General features: G+C 35.3%; 1 protein-coding gene across 1 annotated transcript; it reads left to right on the top strand.

Moving 5' to 3' along the window:
* Nucleotides 1–21,484: 21,484 nt before the first annotated feature.
* On the top strand, nt 21,485–22,617 carry LOC149535895 (uncharacterized protein At1g66480-like). The gene is made up of 2 exons (XM_089806473.1): nt 21,485–22,246; nt 22,343–22,617. The coding sequence occupies exons 1-2, from the start codon at nt 21,632–21,634 to the stop codon at nt 22,391–22,393; spliced, it is 666 nt and encodes a 221-aa protein (XP_089662599.1). The 5' UTR covers nt 21,485–21,631; the 3' UTR covers nt 22,394–22,617.
* The last annotated feature ends 3,682 nt before the right edge of the window (nt 22,618–26,299 follow it).

The raw sequence follows: 26,299 nt of genomic DNA, 5'->3' as shown, positions 1-26,299 counted from the left end.
TATAAATTATATTGAAGAGGTTTTATGATTGAAAGGATTAAGTATCTTTTATATTATAATTTTAAATTAAATGAGACATGATTTATTTAAAAGATTAGAAAGGGTTGTGTGCTTATTGATTGGACAAAATTGATGATGATGGTTGTACACTTTCTATTAGGGCATTTATCAAAGTTTAAATTTGTTATAGATTTCTAAATCAAGAATAAGCTTGCATTGTGTCTTATATAAATTTGTTTGCATTTTATGAAAGAAGATCATTTTTTAAAATAAATGAATTGAATAAATATCAATAAATATCTTTTATAAACAAGAGCTCTTTGCGAGTAGGAGTACCTACCTTTTGGGGTCATAGTGGGGGTTGCAGTTGTTAGTGTGTGTTATGAAGGAAATCATCTTGAAATGTCTATGTGGTAGAAGTCGAGTAGTCGAAAATTTCAAGATGACAGTGACATAACATAGGCTTAACACAGTTGTTGCAAGCGATGCATGGATATCTTTCTTCATTTGTCATTGTAAAGTAAAAAATTTATAAGCAATTACCTTTGGATCATTAGTCCCTTGCACAATCATTTGGACCTATAATGGTTAAATAAATTTGTTTACAAATATTGTATACTTATTTGAATTATATGTGTAGCTGAATTTAATATTTTACAAGCAAATTCATATCAAAAACTAAAATGACATCTATATTTTTATTTTTTTCAAACTAGAACATTAAGACTCATAAAGAAAAATAGAAATATTGTATTTCTATATTGATCATATTTTATTATAATTTAATATTATTTTTATATTTTTTTATAACTTAAATAAATAACTTAATTATATGAAAAAAATTTTAATTAAAATGAAAATAAATTATTTTAAAAAGATATTTTTCCCTTTCAATTATGTTCTCTCTAGTTACATAAAAATAAAACTTAAATATTACAAATCTGAAATTGAAAAAATCTATATAATTATCTTTCTTTAATAAAATTTAATTAATTATTATTTTTATGAAGTGGAAAAAATAAAATGTTTCAACTATCTTATTATTATTATATTTATATTATATGTAATGCATTCGTAAAAAGTTTGAAATTTATAAAAGTTTTTCATTATTAAACAAAAGACGCAATGCATCATAGTTCCTGCCTAACGCATAATGGTTGTAGGGGTGTAGATGAGTGAGAATCTAAATTAACATTGTGAATGCATTAATTTTTGCTTAGAAATGAACTTGTGATCTGATAGGATTGCTCATATTTTGTTGTTAAATTCTCGTCCTAGAAATGCACTTGTGATTTGATAGGATGGCTCATATTTTGTTGTTAAGTTCTCATGCTATATTATTATATCTTTGGGTATTTAAGCCCAAGAATAAGAGGCCAAAGTCTCCAATATGGCACTAAGTACTTAATATCATATTACGATCAACACATATGCTTTAGACAAATTTGCACCTTCTACATTGACAACTTAAATTATGTGCAATGAGGAAATATATCCATACCAATATTTGAATTATAGAACTTGAAGAAGTGATGAAGCATTTGGACTATCACATTATATGTTTAAGCATACCATGCATGCTACTAAAGAACCATAAGTAGTTGGAATAACTACCCCAACTATGTATTATTCTCATCTTGATTATCAAATGGAACTCACACTATTTTTAATCATTAGCACTATACAAAAACTACGATAGAGATATAGATAGAGATAAATAACTGTATACAACAATAACAACATAAACATATATGCAGAGGGAAAAAAAGGATAGATAATATAGAGGAGGAAGAGGAAGAGAGATAAAACAATAAGATAGAGTGGTACCAACATAAGTTGTGTATGTGTGAGAGAGAGAATTAAATATAATTATTTTTCTTAATAAAACAAATAGTCAAAATAAAATCATGGTTATAATAAAAAATTAAAATATATTATATTTTAATTAATGAAACTAAGAATTTAATTTTTATATTAAAAGTCACATTTCTATAAGAAAAATGAAATGTATTGAAATATAAAAATATTTTATAAGTAATACTAATTGTTTAATTTTACACAATTAGAAAAGGTTTACTATTTAATATTTTTTATTTCCAAATTTTTCATAAAATTAAGTAATTTTTAATTATGAAATAATATCTATATAATTTAATATGTACATTTGTAAATAATAAATAGATGTAATACATATGAATTTGATGTTGATGAATAAATATGATGTAATAAATAAGAAATAAAATGTAACTATTTAATTTTAATACATAGTTTATAAAAACTTAATAATAATTTATATATCTTAATCATGACCACGACTGTTTATCGATAAAATAAAAATAATAAATTATATATCTTTTAGAATTGAATTATTTCTTTTTTTGTGATTATTTCTTTAGCATGTTTATTTGATATAAAATATAATTATTAATTTAATATTAAAATATATATTTAAGTTTTAAATGTATTTAAACTAAATGATAATTTTTTTAAATAAATAATAATAATAATAATAAATGATATAATTTATAAATTGTAACACTTATCAATTATACATATTACAAACACTATTATAAAATATAATTAAAAAATAATATTGTTTAATTTATTTTTATAAAAGTAAAATAATAGTAATAATTTAACTATTTTTATTTTTAAAAAAAAGTTTTTAAAAATTAGAAATTCAAATACAAAAGTATAATATATTGAAATTATATTAAAAAGACACACACACACACACACACACACACACACACACACACACACACACACACACACACACACATATATAATAAACATCAATGTAAAAATAATAATAAATATATTTAAAATAAGAAATTAAAAATATTTAATAGATTGTGATAATTAATATTGATGAGGTGGAGGATAAAATGATTGAAAAATAAAATCTTATCAACTTGTCATAAATGTGGAAAAGATAAAGTTGTAATTAGTGCATTCATTAATGCAAGATGAAGTTGTTAAGAAATATTTGTATTTTTTGTTGAAGAAAATTATTTTTCTCCCCCACCAAAAATAGTATGGACCAATAGAATGGATGAAAAATATGATTTATAAAATAATGAAAAATTAGGAAAAAATATAAACATTTAAAATCTCATATAATCTTTTAAATTCTTTGATTTGATTGGTTAGTGTTAATGTCATATTTGCATTGACATGAATACATAAGTATTCCTGCCTTGGCAGGAACTAAAAATAACTGGCATTTCAACATCAGGAAAAAATGTAGCAAAACTTGAATCACGAGCCTGACATCTATCTTCTCGTTTGTTAAATAAATTTTGTATATAATAAAAAAAGGGTTAAGGGGTTTTTTAAACATGTGCACTACAGGTCGTACACTCTGTGTCGTTAACATTAAAGGAATAATAGACAGTGAAATAACAAGGCATGACACGTGTTCTTCATTACCACTTAAAACAAGGTCAAATAATTTCTAAAAGACATGATATGTACATATCTCCTTACACTGAACTGTGATTTGTTCCAGAATTCTGGTAGGGAAGTAGAAATAATCGTGCACAACAGTATTGACAAGTGTAAGTGTTATTAAATTCATCCTTATCACTTGTTTATTTCTGTTTTTTTTTTTCAATTGAAATAAATCAATAAATACCCAAGAAATTGGTCACTGACCAAACGGAAATCAATAATTTGATTGGTATAATTGATTTAAAAAATATATGTAACAAAACATTAGCTTGTAACTTTGTAATTTTTTCATTAGAATTAATTGGGGAGGGTAAAAGAAAACAATATTTCCCTACCTTTTAATAAGGCAAGGACTAATAAGAAGAGATTATCAAGAATATAAAATTAAATAGATAAAATTTAAATGATAAGTCAAAATAATTTACTCTTTGTTATATATATATATATATATATATATGTGTGTGTGTGTGTGTGTGTGTGTGTGTGTGTGTGTGTGTGTGTGTGTGTGTGTGTGTGTGTTGGTGCATTTTTATTTGTGTGTATTATATGTATGTATGTATGTACATGTATATATATTAATCAAGGGAAATGTCAAGGTTATTCTAATTGATTGGGCAAAATTGATGACCTATTCTAACAAGTTTCTTAGGTGAATTTATTGAAATGAATACCCTTGAGTCTTTTACTTTAAATTAAAAGAAAAATATTTATTGCGATCTCATGCTCTTACTATAAAAAAATAGATAAATTTGAGAAAAATATATATAGTTAAATATGTATTAATGAATAATTTCTATGGACAAAGAAATTAACATAAATATGATTGATAAGACAAGATACTTAACTCTTGGTTTTATAAGGAATCTTGTTCCTTTTTAAGTGTTCTAAATTGATTCATTCTTGCAATTGAAAATTAAGTCCAATAAATTGATTATATTAGAACCAATAATGTTATGTATTTACTACTGTTATACCAGACATCATTGTATCTGCTGTCATATATTTGTAAATGTTTATTTTTGTTAATAAAATGCTACTTTCAATAATAAAAAATAATGTTATGTATTTCTACATAAATTCCTTTTGCAAACACATATTTTCCATATATAAATGTATATTTAATTATTTGATTCTTGAATTGGTCCTTTTACATGAGTCAAAAAAAAAAGTAGTCCCTACCTCTTTCTAAACTTACACAACTTGATTTGGATTTATATAGAGTTAACATTATCTCTTTTGTGTCACCCTATAACAATCTCAAGTCAATGAAGTTGGATAAATATCTTTTGTGTCACCCTGTAACAATCTCAAGTCAATGAAGTTGGATAAAGATCAAAGATGACAATTAATAGATGTTGGACTCTATAGATAATGTAGTGAATAATGAATACTTAGTATAAATGTATGGCTTTTCATTATATTATCCATACCTTTCTTAAGAACCCTATATTAAGATATTATTATGATATATTATATATTAATATATTTGTATAAACCTTTCAAAAGATGAGACTACATAACATACTATTAATATATTAATATTTTTTTATCACATGACTATAATTTTTTAGTATTATTATTCTTATGACGCTATGTGATCAATCTTAATGTGACATTCATTTTATTATTTTTAATTTTTTCTATGATTATTAAAATTTTGTATATTCTATGTATTATTTATTTCAACAATTTATAATTTATAGTGTGAGTAGGATCTATCTAGTTGTATAACTAGAATTTGAAAAATATTATTTTATGATGTAGATTGTGTTATTTATACACTTAAATATGTTTAATGTGTATTTTGAATGTCAAAGATAAGTGCATTATACATGAGAGCACTAATCTTTGACTTTAGTCACTTTGACATAAAATATTATTATTTTATATATGATTTGATGTCTACAATGAATATACATAATACAATGTATTTTCACTATTTCTATTAAGTTGTGTAGTGGTTACAATTTGTATATATTCATTTATAGTATTGAAAGAAAATCTTGATTTTATGAGATTCTTGGTAACTTTATGCATACTCCATGAATGTTGTCTTATATATGTAAGATTTAATTTATGTAATTTCTTTTGAAAGTGCTTTGGTAGTTTTTATGAAAGTCACATGTTGTATGCATCTCAAAAATGTAATTTTGTATTATTTTGGTGAAATTTGACTTTTAGTTTGACATGGGCATGTATGGAAGGGATGACTTAAACATCACAAACTAATGCTTATTCCTAGGCTAAAAGTGTTAAATAGTCAAAGTTAATCTATATTTTTCAACCTCATTTTTTTCTTTAGTTTGTGATGTTTAAGGGTAGCCTTGAACAAATCCTACAAGAGTTCCTTGAAGACCTTAAATGACCATCAATCATGCATAACCATAAATTTTATATAAAAGGAAATTATTTTGATTGAAATGTTATCTTAAAGTCTATGCAAAAAATCACACGATATATAGGAGCTTCCCTCTTATCTTAGATCTAGTTTGAATTTAGATTTTGAATTTAGATTAATGTTTGAATTCCAATATGATTATAGGATATTTTTATGGAAGACACATTTTCTTAGATTTGATACATATTAATTATAGTAATCTCAATTTTTTATCTTATAAATATTATATGGATTGTTAAATTATATTGAAAAACATCAACTAGTAGACTATAATCGAGTCAACTTAAGCTAAGGAAATGGTCAAAATAAAATTATTTACTTCTTTATTATTTCATTATTACATTATTACATTAGAAGATATAATTTTGTGCAGTTATAAAGATACACGTGTATAATACACTTGCATAAAGCATATAATTTATAAATTTAAAAGTTATTATTATATTAATTTTTTAATAAATTTAAATAGAAAATAAAAAATTATTCATAAGATTAAAATATATAAAAATAAATTACTTATAAACAAAATTTATTGTTCATATAAAAATATTATAAAAGAATACAAAAATCATCTTAAAATTTTAAAAATTTAAATTTAAATTTAAATATTAAAAATATCTTATTAAAAACTCCAAAAAAAAAGAAGGGCATGTGAAGGATCATGGTGTGTCAAAAAGTGGCGATCTGAAAAATATGTAGTTCTAAAATACCTCAAAGCATTTCAAAATATATTCCAACTTTTTTCCCACCCATCCTGATACCAAATGAAAAAATTAATACCTTTATAAGGCCTAGTATATCTTTGGATACCAACCCTACATGGTCAACTTTTAAAACATCCCAAAAAAAAATGTTTTTGACATGTTCTAGTGTGATTTTTACTTCAAACATGTATTTAACAACTTTTTTCAACCCAAATTTGATGAAATGAAAAGGGTTTCTTAAGAATGTTCTTAGCTTTCCATAAATGTAATGCCTGTCAAATTACAAGTTCAGTAAGTAATTATTACTTATTTTATAATGGAGTTACATATAAAGTGTTGATTGACACACTGATTGAAAAATAACCATAACTTTCAAAGGGTACAAAATTTTTGAAATCCAAAAGATGCATCACATTCTATGCTTCTTCTACTATAAGAAAAAATAAAGAAAAATTAAATTTTACAGAGTTTTGAATTAGTTAAGGTGGTCAGACACGAGAGTTTTTTAATTTCGAAAATACTTATAGTATATAGATTTTTTGAAAGTTCTATTATTTATTTACTTATAGAAGGGCTTTGATTGTTTTCATCATTAACAAATATCAACAGGAAAACTTCAACAATAAAAAATAATAATTTATATAGACTATTAAGCAAATGTATATGACTATTAGGAAAATGCATATGTTGAAAAATAATTTAGTTAAATTTACAATCACGAGTTGATATAATATTCAATATATAGAATACAAGTTTACCTACAAAAGAAAATTTTAATCAGAACTTGTATAACTATTAGTCGGCTTCCCTGGATAATCCAAAAAGATTTTGAAATTTTGTAAGCCGTATTTGAGTTAACTATACAATATACATCTAATTTAAAATTATAAAATTCAAGATTAACCCCTCAAAATAAGGTCCTTAGGGCCCCAAACTTTGACTGGACGAGTGGTTTACCAACCAACCAAGTATCCTTCCAGAATCTCAGCTGACTACCCTCACCCACCAACCATCTGTAATGTCCCCATTTTAGCAGTTGACCAAGTGTGTGTGCGTTAGCCTTGTTCTACATGGTCCCGAGGGCTAACGAAGGGTTTAATGGGATCCTGGAGTGTTTTGGCCTAGTCATTTCCAGTTTGGGCCAAAACGAAGTTGATTTACTCAGTTTCAGGCATACTTACTATTTTTAGTAAGTCGGCAGGACACAGTGCAGGTCAATTTTGGTGATTGGATTCGATACTCCTTGGTGAGAGCTTTCCAATGAGCTATCACTCGCATTATTCGGAGTCCGATTGCTAATACATTTTAATGCCTGAAGTTTTAGTAAAGTAACGTCTAATTTAATTGTAAAATATTAAAGTGTTACTTTAATATTTATTTTATGGTGATGTGTACCCAAGGGAGACATAAGGGGTATTTTAATATATGTTTTATATATTACACATCTTTTATCCCACATTGCCCATATGAGTTGAGCGGACCCTTGGAAATAGAATAAAAGGAAGCATTTGTGGCTTCATTAGGCAGGTTGAATATGAGAAGAAATTGGTGTGTGAGTTGTAGCTCCGTTCTTGGCATTGGAGGACATCTATCCTCTCTTGTAACATTCTAGACATCATTCCCTTGGGGTTTGGCCTTTGGAATTCTTTGTTATTGGCTTCATTATCAAACAGTTTAGTTGCATTTTCGGCTACAGGCAGATTTGGTATTTTGCTCATATCTTCTTCACTACTTGTCTGACGCTTATGCCGCTTGGAGGGAATGGTATTATGAAGGTAGTGGACTAATTGAAGAACAAAGTATTGTAGCAGCAAGTTCGTAAGCATGGGCTGGAGTATTATGTCAATACTGCTGAAGTAATTAGTGAGTTGATAAATCTGCCATGTATTTAGTTTTATGAATTCTGAAAATAACATTTTATTAGCAGCAGTTCATTTCCACTTTGCATATCATTGTAGTTTCTTTCTTGTTTATGTTGTATGATACCAATTCCATGCACGAAACACAACAAACAATAAACGTTTGATTTTCAGAGTTATAAGGGGTTTAAAACATTAAATGGAGAAATAAGAAGTTGAATGCAAACTGTTTGACATAATTCCTTTCAGCAATTTGGTTTAGTTTTTTTGGGACATCCAGGGGTGCCCATTACAGTGGTATCAAAGATATAAGTCCTGCCATCCTGTGGAGGTCTTATAGGGAATTTGGAACAGTCGGATAGAGGGAAAAGTGTTTGATGAAATGTCAAAACACTAAAATCAGAAATAAGTAAAAACACAGGCTAAGCATTTATGTTTGAGCATGCGACAGGGGTCTTATAATTTCTGCGATACCAGAGCAAGACAAAATAGGATTTCAGACTTGCAAAGAAAACAGTCTAGTACGTCCGTGCAAGTGGACATTGAATCCAACCATACAGACATAGAGGAGATATTCTTTGATCAGGACAATAATATGGGTGATTGAGATGACAAGAATACAGGATTAGGCAGAGGCGAAAATGCTAGTCCAGATCAGGGGGAGGTACTGTTCAGACAGCTACTGGATACATTAGAGAAGGGGCAGCGTATGCAACAGGAGCAGAATAGGCGAATGGACATGATGTTGCAGCTCATGGCTAGACAGATGGGTGTCAATATTAATCTAGGTGATGCCAACAACAGAAAAAATTAACAACGAGGGAACCAATAACAACGGGGGAAACAATAACCATGGAGGCCAAGGCAACAAAAATGGTCCTGAGAATAACATTAATGGTAATAATGGACACGACAACAATGGGAATGAGGCTGATAACTTTAGACAAGTTGCACGCCCAACACAGACTGCGAGCTCGAGACCTCTTCTACCCACTTTCCCACCCAGAGATCTGGTTCAACTAGTAAACGAACCGCAGATTACCGAGTTACAGGATCAGTTCAGGAGAGACTGGGAGGCTAGTGGACCGGAGTTTCAGGCAGATATTTCTCTTAGAGATTATATGGACTTGAGGATGAGACACATGCCTAAAGCAGGAGGGAGGAGTCAAAACTTTGAGCTGAGGAAGAAAGTTGGAAAACTGAAATATCCCCGATAGGATTATTGCTCCTTTTTACACCCAAAACTTAAAACTTCAAAGGTTTGACATTTCGTCAAACAATTAGCAATCGAGCTCTATCCTTACTGAACTGAAACACTGAGTAATTATACTGGAGAGTGATTACTCATCATAGTACTCGACATGAACAAGATCAATCCTTATGCAATAGTTAATGACAAAATTCAGAATGTATTGCTGCTATCAAAACCCATGCAATAATACCAAGTGCGTAACTCATTGGCCCCCACAATATCTCAGACAAAGTCAAAAAGTCTTGGCAGATTTAAGCAGGGTGTACAAGGGATGCATACAAGAGTTCATTCCAGGTGTCAGGGAGACCAGGTAAGCACCAATGGCTACAGTCTGAATTAGCCTCTGGATTTTTCAGCTGCTGTTGAGTGAGTTCCGAAGTGTAAACTGAAGGATGTGCATCTACCCTGTGACCCGATAGCTTTATGATGTACTGGAGATTAATATGAGCCTTCTTCTTCATCAGAACATATTCCAGCATCGGAACCTGAGGAGGCACTGCTGGCAGATCTCCAATTTGCTTGAACGGCGTTAACCGCTTGTAACAATTCTTTGATTTTTTTTCTGGACTGTAATGTTGATTCAGTCGGCTCTTCCGTTAAACTCCCAAGATGAAGCGCCTTCACTTCCAATACAAACTGATGATTAAACTGCCGTGTGGATATTCGACCTTAGTCCTGATTGGGATAATTATTTACTGTTCGCCCTTTCCAGTATAGATTGATTGAGCCCACGATTTTGTGGAATACGAAATCTTCGATCAGTGCTTTTTCCGTTATGATCTGCGTCCTCCCACTGGCAATGACGACAAGGTCTCCGACCTGCGTCCGTCTGAAATGGCAAGGATAAAGTGGATGGAAAGGGACAATATCATTCACCGGTCGGTAAAGACTAATGCCGCTGACTCATCACCGGGTCTGCCCAAATTCACTATGCGAAGGCATATTTCACCCGTCGGCCAGTCCTGCTATCTTGTGTGTTTTTAATATATTTTAAACAGCTTCTATATCAATTTGAATTGATCCCGTCTTTGACTTGTCTTCTAGGTGCCACAACCTTTGATGATGATGATGAGAAATGTCTTTGCGTCCCTCCACCTGCTGTAATGCTGTTGCTAGAAAAATGAGGGATTCCTGACCTCAATCCTGGTTATCAAAAGAGCAAGGGTAATTCTATCCTGAAGCTGTCTCTGTGTAGTAATCTGGCCTTGGTTCAGACTTCGTCCTTAACAGTATTCAAAAAGTGCTGGCTGAAAGGAAAGTCTTGGAAACTCGTTCTTGCCTTCAATCTGCTCACACTGCGACTTCCTACATAGAATGCTAATGGAGTCGTCTTATTCCTGAATAAAAAACTCCAACTTTACAAAACCCTTAACTTATTTCTCAGAATGATCCTCCAAAATGGCCTTAGGCCACAAATTCTGCCTTGATGAAATGACTGCAGCGTCACCGCCAATCTGCAATAATTCAGATGATATTTCACACCCTCAAAATTGCGTACCAATTGAGAGTTTTCGTTCTCAATGGCCAACTGTGACAATTGTAAAAACCCTAGGTCCCACAATGCACCCGTGATTGAATCACAATCTGAAAACAAAGAGAGATAATCAACTGCCTGATTCGAATGGAGCCCCGGGGTGCCTATTTATTCTTTTCTCACCATCCTCTCCAGAGACTTCTAGAACATTTTTGATCTTATCCCTCAAGTGACTTTATTAAATATTTTTATAATCCAAGTCACTTTATTAAATATAAAGTTATCTTTTAATATTTATTTATTTAATTAAAATAATTAATTAGTCGTCCTTGGACAACCAGATTAATTAAATTAATTAAATCGAACTGTCACAAAAAAATTGGGGACATGACAAAAACTTTCTTTACCTTATTATGATGCTTCAGGGAAGATGACTGCACGAGCTTGGGTGCAGAAGGTAGATACATACTTGTAGCTAAATCCTATGCCTGAGGAGGAGGCTATCAAGTATGCGGCTATGCACTTGGATGGCATTGCACATGAATGGTGGCATCATGGCATGGTGACTTTGGGGCATAATCAGATTACATCCTATGAGGAATTCACCGAAACATTGATTGAGAGATTTGACACTAAGGATCTCGAGTTACATTTCAAGGAGCTAGCACAATTAAAATAGTCAGGTTCTGTGGATGCTTACATTGCCGAGTTTCAGCGCTTGTCTGTACTTGTTACTGATATCTCTCCTAGGAGATTGGTGGTGTTACTTTGTGATGGTCTTGCTGATCCATTACGAGGTTGGGTGAAGGGACATGATCCACTCACCTTAGCTGAAGCAACTAAAAAGGCACGAGATTTAGCCCCTTCGGTATACAAAGGAAAAAACCATTCAACAGATTCTTCCTACCGCAAGGACAAAGACAAAAAACCATTTCAGAAAGAGTATAGAAAACCCAAAGAAGGATCAAAAGGACTAGACAATGAAACCTTGAATGAACTTCGAAAGAAGAAGCTGTGCTTCCATTGTAGAGAGCCTTGGGACTTATCTCATAAATGTTCTCTCAAGGCTAAGGCAAATCAAATGGAGTATTTTTCAGCAGAAGAGTCAGAGTCATAAGGGGAGGATCAGCACTCTGATTCAGATGAGGGTAACACTATAGAGGAGAGCAACATTCCTAAGGATGATAGATCGTTGGCACGCTTGACAGGGGCCCAAAAGGAAATCACATTTAAGGTCAGGGGTACTATCCAGGGGCAGAAAGTGATATCTCTTATTGACACTGGGGCTACACATAACTTCATAGATACACAGTTGGTAGCCAGGAGAGGGTTACAGACAGAGGAGCATGATGGGTTTAGAGTCATGGTGGCTAACGGTGATAAGTTATTATGCACTCGGAAGATATCTAATCTTCGCATCAGGTTTGGAGATGGCTACGAGTTGGAGGATGAGTTATATGTTGTGGACATGGGAGATTATGATGTCATCCTCGGCATGACATGGATGGCTTCACTAGTTGAGTTCACACTCAATCTAGCAAAATTGGAGATGAGATTCCAGCATGAGGGCAGAACTGTGGTACTTAGAGGACTTTCAGATGGAAGTTGCAAAGTAGTGTCCTTGAGGAGAATGCAGAGACTTTTTCGTCATGATGACATAGAGTGGGCGACAGAGTGCTCATTATGCCAACTTCACCAGAGCCACAAGAAAAGAGTCATCCACCAGATATCCAGAAGATACTTGATAGACACGCTAAAGTATTTAGCAATATTCCTCATGGGGTTCCTCCTGACAGAGGGATGGAACATGTTATTGAGCTCGAGGAGGGAGCCAAACCAGTTATGATTACTCCCTATCGTCATCCTAAGAAACACAAGGATGAGATAGAGAAGGCGATTAAGGATTTGTTGGAGATGGGGCATATCAAGCCCAGTAAGAGCCCCTTTGCTTCAGCAGTAGTATTGGTAAAGAAGAAGGATGGGACGATGCACATGTGCATCGATTACAGGGCACTGAATAAGAAAACAATTAAAAACAGGTATCCCATTCCTAGGATTGATGAGCTGATTGATGAGTTGCATGGGGCATGCTTCTTCACCAAAATTGATTTGTGATCCGGATACCATCAGATCAGGATGAGAGCAAAGGACATTGAGAAAACAGCCTTCCGATGTCACTATGGCCACTTTGAGTTCATGGTTATGCCATTTGGTCTAACCAATGCACCTGCTAAATTTCAAAGTTGTATGAACCAGGTATTCAGGAAGCAGCTGAGGAGATTTGTCTTGATCTTCTTTGATGACATCTTGGTCTTCAGTAAGACTTGGGAGGAGCACTTACATCATCTGGAGGAGGTGTTATCTATTCTAGAGAGAGAGTCATTGTATGCCAAGGAATCTAAATGTGAGTTTGGCATGACTGAGCTCCTTTACCTTGGGCATATCATTAGTGCAGATGGCGTTCGGGTTGATCCCGAAAAGATTAGAGCTATTGTAAAGTGGCCTACTCCCACAAACCTTACACAGCTTAAGGGATTCTTTGGTTTATGTGGTTTTTATAGGAGGTTTGTTAAGGGATTCTCATAGATTGCTACACCCTTGACAGATCTTACCAGGAAAGGAGCCTTCGTGTGGACAGGGGCAGCACAGAGGTGTTTTGAGAATTTCAAGCAGGTAATGTCTTCATGTCCAGTTCTAGCTCTACTGGATTTCACGAAGCCTTTTGAGCTTCATTGTGATGCATCAGGTGATGGGATTGGAGCAGTATTGATGCAGGAGAAGCATCCCATTGCATTCGAGAGTAGGAAGCTCCGGGGAGTTGAGAAAAGTTATTCTATCTATGACCGGGAGATGTTGGCCATAATGCATGCATTGGCCAAATTTCGATCATATTTGGTAGGTGGACATTTTGTGATCAAGACTGATCACAATAGTATTAAATACTTCATGAGCCAGCGTGATCTTAATGACCGGCAACAAAAATGGGTGACTAAATTGCAGGCTTATGACTTTGACATAGAGTTTGTCAAAGGTAAGAAAAATGTGGTGGCTAATGCCTTATCTCGGAGACCTCACTTATGTGCTTTGGCAGAGATTTCAGGAGATTGGAGAGATCGGATTATAGCAGAGTATGTCGGAGATGCTTGGGCTTCTGGATTGATTTCAAGTACCATACAGGATGATCGCTATGAGGTGATAGATGGATTGATCAGAGTTCAGGACAGGGTTTATTTGATTCCGTCATCACATTTGAGAGAAGCGATACTGAAGGCATTTCATGATGCAGCTACAGCTAGACATCCGGGGGTCTTCAAGACCTACAGGTAGATCCAAGAGCAGTTTTCATGGAAAGGGCTCAAGGATGATGTTCAGAGGTATGTCAGGGAGTGTGTGGTTTGTCAACAGAATAAGGGAGAGCACACATTTCCTGCAGGTTTATTACAGCCCTTGCCCATTCCTGATAGGAAATGGGAAAGTATTTCGATGGACTTCATCACTGGTTTACCACGAGTGCAGGGAAGGGATTGCATCTATGTGGTGGTGGACCGCTTGACGAAGTTTGCTCACTTCTTTGCTATTCCGTCCACTTACACAGCAGCACAGGTGGCAAATCTTTTCTTTAGAGAGATATTCAGGTTACATGGGCTACCCAGATTCATTGTCAGCGACCGGGATGGTAAGTTTATGAGTGTTTTTTGGCAAGAGTTGTTTAGGTTCTGTGGTACAGATCTTACACCTAGCACTAGTTATCATCCGCAAACAGATGGGCAAACAGAGATTGTGAATAAATGGGCGGAAGGATATTTGAGGAACTATGTAACTACACAACAAAAGGCTTGGATTAGATGTTTGCATATGGGAGAGTATTGTTATAACACCACTTATCATATGTCCATCAAGATGACTCCTTTCATGGCACTCTATGGTTATGAAGCACCTAGCTTCATGGATTTAGTTTTGGGGGACAGTAGAGTGCCCAAAGCCAAAAACTTATTGCAGGATAGTCAGGACATCCTGAAAGTGCTCAAAGAGAATATACAACAGGCCTAGAATCAACTGAAATTGTACGCTGATCAGCACCGAATAGAGCATAGCTTCGAGGTAGGGGATATGGTTTACTTGAGGCTACAACCATATAGACAGTCATCGCTCAAAAAGAGCAGAGCTGAAAAGTTGAAACCTAGATTTTATGGTCCCTACAGGGTGATTCGCAAAGTGGGCAAAGTTGCCTATGAGCTTGAGCTTCCAGAGGGCAATCGAGTGCACAATGTGTTTCATGTGTCTAGGCTTAAGAAAGCCATTGGTTAGAGTGTAGTGCCTTCTGCAGATTTACCCCCTTTGGATGAGGAAGGGAAGCTTGTGTTAGTACCCGAGGCTATTCTGGACACCAGAGAGAGGAAGCTTAGAAACAGGATAGTGAAGGAGTATTTGGTCAGATGGAAAGACCTACCAGAGGAAGATTCTACATGGGAGAGTGAGCAGGTTATTCAGCAGGTTGGACTGAGATTGCTTGAGGACAAGCAATTTCAAGGGGGGCGGACTGTAATGTCCCCATTTTAGCAGTTGACCAAGTGTGTGTGTGTTAGCCTTGTTCTACATGGTCCCGAGGGCTAACGAAGGGTTTAATGGGATCCTGGAGTGTTTTGGCCTAGTCATTTCCAGTTTGGGCCAAAACGAAGTTGATTTACTCAATTTCAGGCATACTTACTATTTTTAGTAAGTCGGCAGGACACAGTGCATGTCAATTTTGGTGATTGGATTCGATACTCCTCGGTGAGAGCTTTCCGATGAGCTATCACTCGCATTATTCGGAGTCTGATTGCTAATACATTTTAATGCCTAAAGTTTTATTAAAGTAATGTCTAATTTAATTGTAAAATATTAAAGTGTTACTTTAATATTTATTTTATGGTGATGTGTACCCAAGGGAGACATAAGGGGTATTTTAATATATGTTTTATATATTACACATCTTTTATCCCACATTGCCCATATGAGTTGAGCGGACCCTTGGAAATAGAATAAAAGGAAGCATTTGTGGCTTCATTAGGCAGGTTGAATATGAGAAGAAATTGGTGTGTGAGTTGCAGCTCTGTTCTTGGCATTTGAGGACATCTATCCTCTCTTGTAACATTCTAGACGTCATTCCCTTGGGGTTTGGCCTTTGGAATTCTTTGTTATTGGCTTCATTATCAGGCAGTTTAGTTGTATTTCCGGCTACAAGCAGATTTGGTATTTTTCTCATATCTTCTTCACTACTTGTCCGATGCTTATGCCGCTTGGAGGGAATGGTATTATGAAGGTAGTGGACTGATTGAAGAACAAAGTATTGTAGCAGCAAGTTCGTAAGCATGGGCTGGAGTATTATGTCAATACTGCTGAAGTAATTAGTGAGTTGATAAATCTGCCATGTATTTGGTTTTATGAATTCTGAAAATAACATTTTATTAGTAGCAGTTCATTTCCACTTTGCATATCATTGTAGTTTCTTTCTTGTTTATGTTGTATGATACCAATTCCATGCACGAAACACAACAAACAATAAGCGTTTGATTTCCGGAGTTATAAGGGGTTTAAAACATTAAACGGAGAAATAAGAAGTTGAATGCAAACTATTTGACATAATTCCTTTCAGCAATTTGGTTTAGTTTTTTTGGGACATCCAGGGGTGCCCATTACACCATCTCACTTTATCTCTAAGGAGAATTCTATTTTTTATGATAATAATCCAAATCGTGGACCCCAATTGTAGGTCATTCTCCCATAGCCCATAGATGTAATTTGTGTTCCCCATATATTTAGCTTTGAGAATTCTACACCAACCTATCTCATCCTTCGCCAGTTTCCAACCGATTTTTGTAAGGAGAGCATTATTTAAGTCAACAATCTTTCTAATTCCTAAACCATCTTTACACTTCAATTTATACAGAATATCCCAACTCACCAAGTTTAGGTGGTTCTTTTCCTCTCCTAGACCATGGGAAGTTTCTTTGGATTTTCTTTGGTTTCTCAGCCATAGCCTTAGTGATTTTAAATAGAGAAAGGAAGTAAACAAGTATGCCCTATAGGGAAGGTGTCAAAAGTTGAAGTTTCCACACAATACTCAAGAGTTTACCCCTCCATCCTATTAACTTCTTCTGCATCTTTTCAAGAATAGTTTTCTAGAATTGATTACTTACCTCTTTAACAGTCATTGGGAGCCCTAGATAAGTATTAGGAAGAAAGGTCGTATTACACCCCAGAATAATAAGCACCCTCCTCTGAATATCAGGCTCTGTGTTGAAGAAGAGCACCTTGCTTTTATCTAGATTAATCTTTTGGCCAACAGTCACAACATAGATCTCCAAGACATGTTTCCAAGCTCTAACTTTAGTAACCAAAGAATCTCTACTTAGGAAGGTATCATCCACAAATTGTTGTATAACCTCCGATGAGAGACAAGTAGTGGGTTTAATACCTTTAATCTCTCCCATTTCTTCCATCTTCAAGAATGCTCTTCCCAATACTTCAACAACTATGATAAATAGATAGGGAGAAATAGGCCCCCCTACCTGAGGCCCCTTTCCACATTAAAGTTCCCCCAGGGAAAACCATTTACAAGCACCAAGTAGTTCATAGACTCAATCATAGTTTTGATGATTTTAATGACTTTTTGGTTGAATCCAATCTTCTCCATGACTTCATACAGAAAGGATCAGTTGGTCGTGTCGTAAGCTTTTGAAATATCTAGCTTCAAAGCCATACCTGGGTTACCACTCTTCTCCATTGAGTGAAGCACCTCATGGGTAGTAATAGCAACATCCAAGATTTGGTGACCAAGGACAAACCCATTCTGATATTTACCAATAAACTTTTGGAGCAATAGTTTTAGGTGGTTCACCAAGATCTTAGAGAAGATCTTATAGATAATATTGCATAAGCTAATAGGTCTAAAGTCAGAGAGATACATCGGGTCCTTTATTTTCAGGACCCAAACAATAAATGTTCTATTAATTCTTTTGAGAATCTTCCCAATCCTAAAGAAATCTCTTGCAGCTCTAACCCCATCCAATTTAATTACGTCCCAGAAATATTGGAAGAAAGCTGGAGGAAGCCATCAAGAGCCAAAGATTTATAGGCCTTCATGGAGAAAACAACCCTTCGCACTTCATCCTCCATAACGTGATGAGAAAGAACAACATTCACCTTCGCCATTAACACATTAGGAATCGCGTCAATCAACCACTTTTTGTCCTCCCTATTGATTACCCTTTGCTCCTCCTTGTAAGCATTCTGGAAGTAACTACTTGCCCAATTACCAATCTCCTCCATCTTAGTTAGTTTATTGTTGTGGTCATCCATCACAGAGTCAATTGTATTTCTTCTTTTATGTTTAGAGGTAGACCTGTGGAAGAATGTCGTGTTCCTATCCCCCAACTTCAACCATAAGATTCTCGATCTTTGTTTCTAGAATATTTCCTCCTTGTTCATAGTATCTTTCCTCTTCAACAATCATATCATTTGAGGTCAAACCATCCCCCACCACCTTTTGGAGATTCTCCAACTTACCTTCCGTCTCCTTCTTGAGCTTAAAAATATCACCAAAGTATCTTTTATTCCAAGGCTTCACATTCCTCCTCACATTATCCAACTTTGCTGAGAGCTTGAACATCGCAGTGCCCTCAATATTTATATTCCACCAATCCTCAATGCATTTACTAAAATCTGGGTGGGACTACCACAATATTTCTTACCTTAAAGGTTTTTGGCCCCTCATAACCTCCTCCTTCCAATTGGAAAGGATAGGGGCATGATTTGAGATCGTCTTAGGAAGTCCCAATAGGGTGGAGGAAGTCTTGACCCAATCCACCAAGCTAGAACACAGAGTCTATCAAGTTTGACTTGAATGAGGTCTTCCCCCTTTCTGTTATTCGACCAAGTTAGCTTGACCCCTGTCAAATCCAAATCCATAAAGTCATTAGTAGTTATAAAATTAGCCAAATCCTTCATACTTTTGGTAAAATCAATTGCTCCTCCAACCTTCTCCGAAGGTTACAATGGAGAGTTGAAGTCTCCCATACAAAAGGAGTTCTTGGAATGAGATAGGAAGTTGGACAATTCCTCCCAAAGTCAACATCTTCCAAGTCTCGAGTTTGGAGCATACACATTAATGACATTCCAAAACTCCTCACCCTTCTTATGCTCAATTATAAGGTAGTACGTAGAACTATGAATAAACCTCCCTTTACCCCCACTAGGGTTCCAAAAGGTGGCCACTCCTCCCAAAGCGCCCTCCACTTCACTATATCAATAACTAGCCCCCGACCAAATATAATTCGTAGTACTATCCAAATTAGCCAAGGACATTTTCACTTCTTGAATTAGTAAAATATCAATCCTAGTATTATTCAGCTATTGTTTAAGCATAAACTGCTTTTGAGGGCTATTCAACACCCTCATATTCCACAATAGGACAATCATTTCCTACCCTTGGTCATAGTCTGCAAGGTTGGTTGCTTGCTACTGGCCACCTCCCTTGCCATATGCTTGGTCCTTTTATTCTACTTCATCATCTTCCCCACATCTAGTTTCATCTCCTTCCCAATCTTTGGTTATCTTGACACTCTGGTCTGTCTTCTCTAGATTTGCCAAAGACCTTCTTTCAATCCCAAAGGGGTGGCGGAGGCTAAAGCAAGAGAAAACATTTCCTCCGGCTTAGCTACCAAGGAGATTCCTTACTCCAACTAAGCTTACGAGTCACCTCTTTTTCGACTAACTCAATCCCCTTGTCTTCCTTGATATCCTTGCACCTTTCGTCCATCTCCTCACAGACCTCCTAAATCACCTTATTTCACATGGGGTATTTAGAAGATCCTTAATTCCTTGCAGGAAGGGGAAAGGGTCACCTCCCTTAATGTCAACAATCTCTCCTTCCTCCACCACACTTGAATACCCTGAAGACCCTCCCTCCTCCTAGGTCTATCATGTGGTTTAGGGAGCACCTCAATCTGAAGTCCCACACCCTAAGAACCAATGAGCAACCTATTCGTCTCCTCAATACCCCTCTCAGGAATCTCCTGAGCCGCAAAGTCCTTTGTTCTCCTCCCTCCAACTTCCTCTTCCACCTTCTCATTAGGTTGGACCACTACTTCTTTTTCCTTCAACTTCTCTCCTTCGAGTCCAGAAGACTTACTATTCTTCTTACAGTGCATGAACACATTTATGAACAATGACTAGTCTAGTAGAAGAGTCCCACATTCTCATAAACTATAGATTGAATCTTCTTACCCCACTTAGAACTCAACAACTCATGTAGTGTTGCACCAATCGCTACATTTACGCTAAATCTCACAAACACCAGCTTGGACTTCTGCAAGGTAACCAAATTCGTAGCTACAAAAAGGCCAAAGGAGTTTCCAATCGACTTGAGGATCCTTTCATCCCAATATTCCATGGGGAGGCTCAAGAGTCTGACCCATATTGGAGCCAGTCTATTCAACTCCTTCGTCGGATCCAAGGTCGGGTGCCATTTAGTCACTGTAAGACTATGCGTACCATAATACCATGTTCCAACTAGAACCATTGAAATATCTTTTGCCATAGTAAGCTTGAAGCAGAAGAGATCCCCTGGCATTGTTGAAACAACCACACTCCCTTTCACCTTCCACTTCTGACTCACCCATTTCCTGACCATCTCAATCGATGGGCAAAAAGCCACAAAACGTCCCACTAGACACAATCTTAGGTTAGTTGACGCACAATCAACCAAGCTATTTGGAACAACAATCTTGAACCCTTCATCTCCACTGATTACCTTGGGGGCTTCCATGGAGTGTTGATTCAAAATCTCCCCAAGGATAACTTCCTTCCATCTTGGGGCCACAGGGGGGTTCCACATATTTCTCAAGAAGATCCCCAGAAAGTAGATCTGAGACAACCGGATCCCCACCCGAAAACAATTCCGGATCCACCACTGCCTGGGATCTCCCACTCAAGGTCAACACAAGTTGCAGGTCCAAGCAAACTCCAAGGTTCTCGCCCTCCAGAGGGGGGGTACCCCAGCTCATCAAAATTCAAACACCAAAAGAGTAGGAAAGTTGTAGAGCAAAACGTTATGTTATTGTTATATTTAAGGTAATGATAACTTTTTTTTGTTATTATACTTTCAAACAATGAATATTGATAGAGTCAAATTGCTAAAATCTCATTATAAATTAAAAAAAGTCTAAATCGTTAAAGGTAAAGAGGGGGACAAAACAACATACAATTCTATAATATTTTGGACGAGAATTTTGTGGGCCCCAAAAGTTTCCGTCACGTCTAATTCGATATGGATACGTTTTCAGCGGTCTACTACTTCTTACGGATCTTCAGAGACTGCCGTCTTCCTCACGGAGTCCTCGCTCGCTTATGGTCAATCTAACCAGGTGTTGTTATAAATTTCAATCACTCTAAGTCGTTAATTGCACTCACAGAGCTCTGATTTTCTGCTTTGGGGCATCAGATTCTAAAATGGGTAACGCTGCCGGATCAACCAGAACGGGGCGCCAGGTGAAAGTGATGAAATTAGATGGCCAAGTCATGAAATTTAAGCCCCCCATAACTGTAGAACAAATTCTGCAGGATTACCCAAATCATGTGATATTACTCTCTGACGCTGTTCGTCATGTGGGGATTCGAGCAAAGCCCCTGGAGGGATCCACGGAACTTAAGCCCAAGCAGCTCTATTTTCTGCTGGAGATGCCCAAAATGGAAGCTTTTCGTGGCCCCGGCAGGGTTCGATCCGGGATCAACATGAGCGCCCAGTCGCGGCTGGAAGCCATGCTTTTGTCTCGGAGGTCCAGTTCAGATATCACTCTTCTTGCTTCCTCTTCTTCGCCGTGTCCTGTTTCAGGGAATTCTTCGCCCATGAAAGGGGAGGACGGGTCGATTAGGGTAAAAGTGAGGGTGAGCAAAGCGGATTTGGCTCGATTGTCTCTGCAGAGCGAAAATAGCTCAGAAACTGCGGCAAAGATTCTGGACATGTGCCTACATGACGGAGAGCACAAAAAGATCGAGTCTTGTAGCCCCAATTCGGTACAAAATCAGGGCTTTGAAACGCCCCGCCGATCTTGCACAAAAACAACGGTAATCGATTCTTTTATTTCTTCAGTTTGATTCTGACTGCAAGATTTGAAATTGAGGGCTTTTATGGCTGAGTTTTGTTTGAATTTATCTGTGCAGAAAAATCGAGTGAGATTTCTTTCTGAAGTGCCGAACGCGGAAGTTTACTGATGTACGAGAATCTGAGATAGATGAAGTCTGGTGCTTCGTTTCGAGGAAATCGCAATGGAGCTGAATTTTGTATAGTCTGGTTGTACATAACTCCTTTAACTCGGTTGAAAGATTTTGGGATCCTCGTTAGAGTTTAGGCATACGCACTGTTTGTTCGGACGTCTCTGGTTGTAAGGGGTCATGTTGACGGATTGAATATAATAATACTATTTTTTATTTGACAAGACTTTGGTTTCATGGGGCTCCATTTCATTTAATGCTTTTCAATTTTCCTTCAGAAATAAGGTACCGATGTTTTTTATTTAAGGTAATGATGCTTAGCTTAGAAGATTTATTATTATTATTAAGGTAATGGTGTTTAGATAAGATAATAAGGTTTTTATTGAGGTAATGATGTTTAGGTAAGATGGTAACTTTTTTAAGGTAACGGTTCTCTTTATTTAAAGAAAGTGGGAGAAGGGTTTGTCTTCATTTGGGAAAATGAAATGAAGAAGGGTGTTCACTTGGTTTCAGAAGTAAGTAATGATGTTTATTTTATAGAAATTATATTGAAGAGGTTTTATGATTGAAAGGGTTAAGTACATTTAATATTATAATTAAAAATTATATTAGACATATTTTATTTAAAAAATTAGAAAGGGTTGTGTGCTTATCGATTGGACAAAATCAATGATGATGGTTGTATACTTTAAAAAAAATTAAATTTATCGATAAGAGGTCGAAGCCAAGATTATTTATTATGTGTTTTAATTGATTATTATTTATTTATTTAACTCGAGGAGATTATAACCCAAGACCTCCCAAATAAGAGGGTCACAATTTATCGTTGTGTTGTAGTCTCTTGCTTGATGATTGTCGACTTTTCGATTAGAGCATCTCTCAAAGTTTAAATTTGTTGTAGATTTATAAAAATAGAATAAGGCTTGCATTGTGTCTTGCATAAATTTGTTTGCATATCGTGAAAGAAGATGAATTTTTGTAAAGCTACACACACACACACACACACACACACACACACACACAAACACACACACACACAGGTGAATTATTATTAATCAAGGGAAATGTCAAGGGTTATTCTAATTGATTGGACAAAATTGATGACCTATTCTAATAGGCTTCTTAGGTGAATTTATTGAAATGAATACCCTTGAGTCTTTTACTTTGAATTAAAAGAAAAATAATTATTTGTTTTTGATAAAAAAGAAGCCATAACAAGGGCATTGGCCCAATACAATAGGGGTGTAACTACCAGCAAAAAACCAAACAAATCCCTTAATGCTTTACATAAAAGTAGCAGTACAAAATAAAGGTACTAGAGTTCATGTTCTTAAAACTAACAAAGTCTAACTGATTAACATTTGAAAGACATGTAGGTGGTAAGCACATCGTACTGGACCCACATCCCAAATCCAAGCTCCACCAAAAAACCAAAACCATCTAAACTAGATGGAAAAAAACTACCAACAGATAACCAAAAAACACCAGGCACTAGAAAGATCACTAACTGGCATCTTTCTTTTTGCCTTTCCAGCTAGTAGACAATTAGACCAATTCTCCGCAAGGAAATTATATAACAGTTTTGAATCATCTTTACCAAGGCCTTCCTTCTCCTCATAAACTAGCAACTGGAGGGTGGTCACTATCGCATGTGTTACCTTCAAGGAAAATTTGGAGAAGAGGGTGAACCCTTCCTCCAACACTTGGTTCTGGTCCTTCAGTTCCTAGATGTCTTTGGGAGTAACAACACCACCTCCTCTACTATACCAATCTTTAGTTCTTTGTTGTAATTCCCTAGGGACTTCCTCTTATCCTGCACATCTAGATTGTTAGTGGGAACCCTTACAATTTAAAGACTATTAGGCTTAATAGGGGAATAAATAGTGTCAGGGGAGGCTTTGTCAGCCTTTGGGTTTGTCTGGTTAGCAGTAGATGATAGGGTGAAAGTGGTAGAAATATGGGTGGGGTCCTGAGAAGGGTCCTTGGTAGGGTTTTCCACCTCAAAATCCCAGGTACCATCCATAGTGTCATCCCATTTCTCCTCTTTATTATCAGTATCCTCCTTCAACTTCTCTTTATCATCCCCCAAGATTTTAACACTCTCCTCTAAACCTTCCTCCTCCTCCTCCTCCTGAGAGCATCTAGCCATTTGTTTAAATCTATCCTTGGTCTTAGCAAGCCTACCCAATCTTCGTGTGTTCCCACGACACTCATCATTTGAGTCCCCAATCACCACTTCCACCCTCTTTTCAATTTTAACTTTTTTATTGGTAGTCGGCTCTAAAACTAGGGTTTTGATTTTCATACTCTTGACCAAGGTTTGGCAAGGTGATGGTTGTGGAGTAGGGGCATAACTACCACCTCAAAACTCAAGACAAAGGGTGGCACACGTGGGGAGGAAATTATCAATGGCTATGACTCTGAGAGGGCAAAGGGCTAGGTGGAACTGAAATAAATGGAACATGAGCCCTTGGTACAAAATGGTAAAATTATCCCCTTTCTTCTTTTTCTCCCTGACATCCATAACCATCTCTTGTAGTGCATGCATAAAAAAAAAGGGAATATAGACGTACTCCCTATTACAAAAGTGATTAAGCAAAGGGAAGTGGTAAAAATAATACACACCATATCTACCTTCTAGGGTAAGATACTTCATTATGACCAGACACACATTGTCCTAGGGCTTTGGTAACTTATCCCTTTGAAAACCACCATTATACTTGTCTGGGGCTTCGTCACCTTTGAAAAAACTAGACAAACTAGATTCATCTGTCACCTTCGTGATCTTCTACCACTTCCTACCAATTATGTCAAGGCTCATCACCATAGATATGGTCGCCTTGTTCACTTGGAAAGTGATACCATTAATAGTGACCCTTCTAGTTACCGATGAATAATTATTTGTTGAATTGATCTAATGCTCTTAATATAAAAAAAATAGATAAATTTGAAGAAAAGAATATAGTTAAATATGTATTAATGAATAATTTCTATGGACAAAGAAATTAACAATGTTACAAAGTTAACGGGAATATGATTTTTAAGGAATCTTGTTCCTTTTAAGTGTTCTAAATTGATTTGTTCTTGCAATTGAAAAGTAAGTCCTATAATTTGACTATGTTAGAACCAATAATATTATGTATTTCTACATAAATTCCTTTTGTAAACACATATTTTCCATACATAAATGTATATGCAATTATTTGTTTCTTGAATTGGTCCTTTTACATGAGTAAAAAATAATTATAGCTCGCCTCTTTATATATTGTAAGAATTTACCTTAGATAAGAAGAATGAGAATGGATATTATATGAATACACACTAGAAGTGTCTGTATATAAAGGCATCTAGAATGACTAGGAGTCAACAAAGTGATAAGCCTCACAACTAAGCACATGTCCACCAAGAGTGGATTATCCTCCATTGAGCATAGGAGTTTGTGCAATGATGAGAGGATAAGTTTATGTAGGTGTATCTTATAAAGAGATGTTGTAGACACCATGTGCTCAAATAAGTTGCTAACTCCTATGTTGTCAACAAGACAACTCATATGACTATGCATACTCCTAGGTGTCTACATGACAACTAATATGATAATGCATTAACCTAAGTAAACTTAAGTAAAGTGTAATAATAATTAATTATTTACACTAACATAAACTTACACAACTTGTTTTGGATTTATATAGAGTTTACAAGTGATAAGAGGATTATTTCGAGTGAATGAAGTTTGATAAAGAACCAAGATGACAATTAATAGATGTTGGACTACATTATGTAGTGAATAATGAATCTTTATTATAAATGTATGGCTCATCATTATGTTATCCATACCTTTCTTAAGAGCACTATATTAAGGTATTATTATGATATATTATATTAATATATTTGTATGAACCTTTCAAA

Source organism: Cupressus sempervirens, chromosome 10 (genome assembly GCF_028749045.1).
Source record: "Cupressus sempervirens isolate cs-2001-9-10 chromosome 10, ASM2874904v1, whole genome shotgun sequence".
In the NCBI taxonomy this organism is placed as follows: Eukaryota; Viridiplantae; Streptophyta; class Pinopsida; order Cupressales; family Cupressaceae; genus Cupressus; species Cupressus sempervirens.
The sequence above is the reverse complement of the archived record's forward strand: the minus strand, read 5'-3'. Positions and strand labels throughout refer to the sequence as shown.

Coding starts and splice junctions, on each gene's coding strand:
- LOC149535895 (XM_089806473.1), top strand. CDS start 21,632: ATGGGTAACGCTGCCGGATCAACCAGAACGGGGCGCCAGGTGAAAGTG. Junction 22,247..22,342: donor GATCTTGCACAAAAACAACG/GTAATCGATTCT, acceptor TTATCTGTGCAG/AAAAATCGAGTGAGATTTCT.